The following is a 6,000-nucleotide window of genomic DNA, read 5'->3' as shown; positions in this document are numbered from 1 at the left end:
TTTTAATACATTACTGTTATTTAATTACTGTATGTCTGTGCTTTATACTTTTCTGCCGTTGGAATGCTGTGATATGCGTTATTATATTTATTTTTATTTTAAAATAACACCATTAAGTGCGTTGCTATCAACGAGGGGTGGTACAATACCATAAGCACTCCCAGATGGGGATGCTTATGGTATTGCAGCATCCCACTTACTAAGCGTACTCCCTGTCTGAAATGCAAATTAAATGCTTGTTATTTTATGATGTAATTGGAATCACTCATTGCCATTAAGTAAGAGCGGATTGGCAAAATATATCCTTCCAACATCATTATTAGGAATTAAAGCGTGATCCGCTTTGTCCAGTATATCCATTTCTCCTGCCTCCTCAATCTTTGTAACAGAAGATTTATCAGAGCAACAAAACCTAAAACGCAGAAAAGATCCATAATTTATATGAAATACTTAAATAACATCATAAATTTAGATAATTTAATGCTCTTTATTCTAAAAAAACTCACCAGTAACCGAGTTATAAAACCATTAATCATTAGTGGGTTTGTCGGTTCGCACCTGATCAGTGGTCTAGTCACGTGGAGTATTCTGGGTTTACCTCACGTGTCTAGCACCTAAATAAGGGCCAATTTTTCATAGAAAAGCCCTGTCCCTGTCAGATTGCCCATGTATTGAGTTGTCTTATTCCATCAATTTCAATCACCAGTGAGAGTGAATAAAACACTGAATGGTAGTCACGGGTTCGCACCTGACTAACGGTGGAATTTTTCGGGTTTCTTCACGTTACTAAACACCTAAATAGAGGGCCAATTTTTTTCATAAAGAGGCACCTCGTTGGTATATTACCCAAGTTTTGGGTTGCCTCATTCCATCAATACAAAACTAGAATTAAATGAAAACGCTTTCACAATATATCTAATTAATTGCTTATATCTTAATTCATTCTACTAGAAATTCAGCCATTTTTGAATTTATTGAAGTTCTATTTTAAAGTATTTCTTGAATAAATTACAGAAAATTTAATTAAAACGGTTGAAAATCTTAAACTCGAATGCAAGATATAAATAATTTTTTTTTAATATGTTGTAAACATAATAATAATCTAAAATACTTTTTAAAAATAAAAAAAGAACCATCTTCTTAAAACAAATAAATAATTTTATACGATAAATTAAATATTAAATTATATTAAATAATTATAATTCCTTAGCTGTTATGATACTAATTCTCAACCTGTCGTTCTCGAACTCCAAATGGCAGATAAATATATATTATTTGGTAGGTTAATAGAGAATAATTAAGTGAAAAGGTTGATAAACATCAGAAATACCTCATACTAAATCATGATAATGTAATTATACTGTAAATCAGTGGACAAGCGATTCCGCTCCCCAAACACCCAGGGAGGCGCGAACCCACGACTAAACTCCCGGTGTTTGGTTCCCTGAACACCGAGAGTTCAGTCGTGGGTTTGTGCCTCCCCGGGACGTAGAGTTTTCCTGCTTTTCTCCACCTCTGTAACACCTGAATGGGTGCCAGTTACCCTTAAAAAGACCTTCTGGAAGGCATCCTCCCTAGGCAGATAGCCCAAGTGTTGCATTGCCATAATAAACAAACAACAAAATTAGTGGCTGTAAAGTGATGATTGCAGAAACGACGGCCACAAAGAAAGAGACTGCAAAGATAGTGGCGGGTATTGCTGTATTTGATAGCAATTTTTGAGAAAATTAAATCAAATTTCCAAAAATACAAATCTAAAATTGAAATTTTATTTTACTTTCTCTCAAAAATAATGGATATAAGTAGACGTTTGGGTGAAGTTTTTCAATTACAGTCTTTGTAGATGACGATAGAAATTTTTAAAAATTAAAATAAGATTTTTTTTTTGTTTTTCTCATTTAAAATATAATAATAAATTCTGTATTTTTATTATTAAATTTTTAATAATTAAATTTAAATAACAGGATTATTTATTCAAAAATTGGAATCCATCTACGTATATCTCTTTCTTTTATATCACTGTAAAGAAATCTTCTTACAAACTGTAAATTAAAATGGAATATTATAATAACTCAATTATACTAAAATTTAATTATCTCCGAATCGTTTCTAGTAATTGAATTGCTTATTTAATTATTATTATTATTTTTTCTTTTCATTTATAACTTCATCCCCGCATCGTTAATCTTCGAAGGAAGCCAACCATTTTATGATTTTTACGTGAAACTCTGTGAAAGATTTCGCTTATTTTCATACAAATTTATGTAGAATTAATTCTAATTCTTTTATGTTATGCTCTTCTGTACTTTATTTTAATTAAGTTCAAGAGTTAATGGCATAATCATCTTGATGGCCATCTCCATGATGAGGATGAATCTTACACGGAAACGAGCAATTATTTATTGTGACATGGTCACAATGCCAGGCTGCAATTTTAATCATATTCTTAATTTATTTTATTTAAAATATATCTTTTCCATCTAAAATTTGTGGTGTTTTGCCCCTGTACATCATACTTTTCCTGATAACGACAGAGTCATGCTGGTCATCTATGTAACTTTATTCAGGTGAAATTTTCAATTGAAAATACGTGACTTTCTCTTTATACTAAAAGTTTACGTACAGTTAACCTGGACCTCCTGTCTCTAAGCTTTCTATATATGGTATCGATGTTCATATATTTAATACCCTGCTCGAGATTCAAGAAGGACAGACAGGGAGATGGCGACAGTGGGAATTTATAGGTCTACAATTTTTTTCAAATTGAAGCCCAATAAAGATTATTATCATTCAATGTTCACAATGCTCAACTTTACCTTGATTTTCTTGAAGCATTAGCATAACTATGGAACTGCTGGATGGCTCCATCCCGCAACACTCGATAACCTCCAGTGTGAGACTGACCGAACACCCGGATGGGCACGGAGAAAAGGCCCTCTTAGTGCTCAAAATAATCAAAAATGAAAATAAAAAGTTGTGCTTAGACCTCATTATTACGTATCTTTGTATACTTAAGATACTTTAGTTTAGTTTCACACTAAATTTTAACAGTTTCAAATGGCAACAAATGGTGACATTAAATCGAAAGTTTGGATCTTTGAAAATCGCTCCAGGGCATCGCAAATACATAATATGCCTATCTTGAATAGAAACAATTATAATAGGATGGGGTGGAATGAAGACATAGAAATGGAGGAAGAGGTGGAAGAGGATGAAGAAGAATGATATGGAACAAAAGAGGAATGAAGAAGTAGGAATGGAGGAAGAGGAAGAGGACCTCGTCCTCTTTCTCTTCCTCCATTCTTACGAGGAAGAACGAAACAGAAACAGAAGAGAAACGAAGACGTAGAGATAAAAGAAAGATAGAGGAAGAACGGACGTAGGAATGGAGGAAGAGGGAAAACGAAGACTTAGGAATCAATACTACCGAATGTCAATTCGGTAGTATCGATTTATAATATTACATCCTTATTAAATAAACCACGTCTACATAATTATTATTTTTACAACTAGAAATAGATAAACGTGCAATATCTTGTATAAAAAGCGCAAAAAAACTATACTTTCACAACACAATTTTGAAAAATGTACGGAAGGCAACAAACCGGACATTAACTGTTGAAGAAAAATTGATCCAGCATTTCTTTTTCTTTCTTTTTTTTGTACTTTGTTCTTTGGGCGAAATACAAACATGATTTATGAAATACTTCAGTTCTGTTTTAAACGATGGGCGAAAGAAAATCGTCTTCATCTATAGCGAACAAAAGCGATCAGTAGATTTCACTTTGATAGATGTTCCTTTAGTCTAGTGACGACTCTATAATTTTCTACGTAACACAACCGAGTAATTGACGTAATGAATTGAGTCCGAGTAACTAGAATCGCTAACTTCTTAAATTAGTCAAGGTAATAATCGGCATAATCTTGTTTTTCTTCTATTAATTCTACTGCCTACACTTACTACTTGCTCCATTAACTTTATTGTTATGGTTCTTAGTGAATAAACATTTTATATATGAAGTTACTACACGTATAGTTCTATTTATAGAAGTTTTAAGGGAGAATGATTAAAAAATAACTTTTAAAGGAGCCTACGCTTTTATTCAAATTTAATTTATAAATAATTAATCAGTGTAATTGATATTTATAATGAATTAATTAAATCGAAAAGAATTCAATAAACTACCGTCCTGCCAAAACAGAATTTTGTTTTTTAATGAATTCCGAAAAATAGAAACGGAGGAAGAAGAGGAGTGAAGACGTAGGAACGGAAGAGGAGGAGGAGAAATGAAGATTAAAGAATGGAAGAAGAGGTAGAGGGAGAAGGAGAAAACACGAAGAGGAGCCGGGTGGAAGAGGAAACGAAGATGTAGAAATGGAAGAGGAAGAGGAGGAACGGAGATAAAGGAATAAAAGATGAGACGGAGGGAAAAGGAACAAAAATGAAAACGTAGAAGATGAAAGAGGAAGGGAATGAATATGTAAAATGGAAGAGAAGAGGAGGAATGAAGATTAAAAAGCAGAAGAGGGAAGAAAGAAGAAGAGAAAACGAAGATGTAAGAACGGAAGAGGGGAGGAGGAATAAATAAGTAGGAAAGAAAGAGGAGGAAGAGAAATGAAGACGTAGAACGAAAGAGAAGGCAGAACGAAAAGTAAGAAGCAAGAAGAAGGACGAGACACGATAAACATTAAAAGAAACAACAAATTGTCCAGACAAGGATTTCCTTTTTTGATATCCCCGAGGTATTTTGAAAAGAATCTTCTAAGTTGGAAACCCTATTTCGTCTTTTTTCCCATGGAAAACAGCTCAAGAAAATCTCTAACAAAAATAACTTTTTTTTTTTTTAATTCCTTTTAACGTTTAATTTGGAATGCAAAGAAGCATAAAACAAAACTTTGGAGCATTGAAATTATTAAGAGAATAATACGTAGCAATTACATTATCAGATTAACAACGAGATAATGTTATAACGTTATCGTGTAGATAATAACAAAAAAATCAATATAAAATTTTGATAAAATTTAATTAATTTTTTAAAAAGTATATTAAACATTCGCCATTTTATCATATTTAAGACTAGAGAGAGAAGGAGAAAAAGACGATTTAGAAAATTCACACAGCCTCTAAGAGGCCCTAGTATACTCTAAAACAAAATTTGACAGGAAATAAGATTTCCCCCTTATACACAAAAAATTTAATAAGAAATTTCTGAGGCCCTGTTGGTTCTCCTGAGATAGAGCCTCGAGAGGAAAAGGATAGGAATAATAAAGTAGTAGAAGAAGAAGAGAGAGACGAGGAAGTAAAGCATATAATAGAACAGTAGTAAGAATTGTTAATGACATCCTCTTGTGCTATTTTGTCATTCTGTTGTTCTGGATTCCTATTTTTCTTCTATAGGGACTGATGGGGAGGGGAGAAGTAGAATCTTTGTCATATTTCCCCACTGTCCTTCTTTTGATCAATGGTTTTTATTTCTATTGTACTCTAAGCCAAATTGTTGCCTATTGATATTGATTGAAATTTTATACACTAAATCTTATTTTTAAAAAATATATTAATAATAAAAATAAGTAAATATATTTTACATAAATAAATAAATTAACTGAAAAAAACACAGTCGAAGAGAATTTGAACTTTAAAAAAAACACAGGCTTGTATACGTTTTGTCGCCATTAAATCCTCAATTAATTATAATATTTTAAAGTTAACTTAATAAAATATAGAATTATATAATTAAAAACGAGCATCGAACCCAGAAAGAACAAAAAATTCGACTAGTTTCGAGCCACTTACGAGACGTTCCCCCATTCGACGTGACATTTAGGAACATTAAAACTTATTTTAAAATTATGAGGGCATCCGAACGAGTTAGTGTAATTTAGACGACGTCGATTGGCCAATGATTTTCCGCCGTCCCTCTCATTCCTTTCCATCTCTACCCGGCAGGCAATGGAAACTCCTACTTCCACAGATGTGGATCCGGTTGTTGGCAACCAGCT

The 6,000-nt window shown here is 32.6% G+C and overlaps 1 protein-coding gene across 1 annotated transcript in view; it reads left to right on the top strand.

The window, feature by feature from the left end:
* The first annotated feature begins 1,641 nt into the window (after positions 1-1,641).
* The window catches only part of LOC136985720 (uncharacterized), a 28,567-nt gene continuing 24,208 nt past the window's right edge, over positions 1,642-6,000 (top strand). The window contains exon 1 of the mRNA XM_067283062.1: positions 1,642-1,693. Coding sequence (XP_067139163.1) covers positions 1,642-1,693 — 52 coding nt within the window. The remainder of the gene's footprint in view (positions 1,694-6,000) is intronic.

The sequence above is a fragment of the Centruroides vittatus genome, unplaced genomic scaffold (genome assembly GCF_030686945.1).
Source record: "Centruroides vittatus isolate TY-2023 unplaced genomic scaffold, ASM3068694v2 contig_1213, whole genome shotgun sequence".
Lineage (NCBI taxonomy): Eukaryota > Metazoa > Arthropoda > Arachnida > Scorpiones > Buthidae > Centruroides > Centruroides vittatus.
Note: the sequence above shows the minus strand (reverse complement) of the source record. Positions and strands in the feature narration are given on the sequence as shown.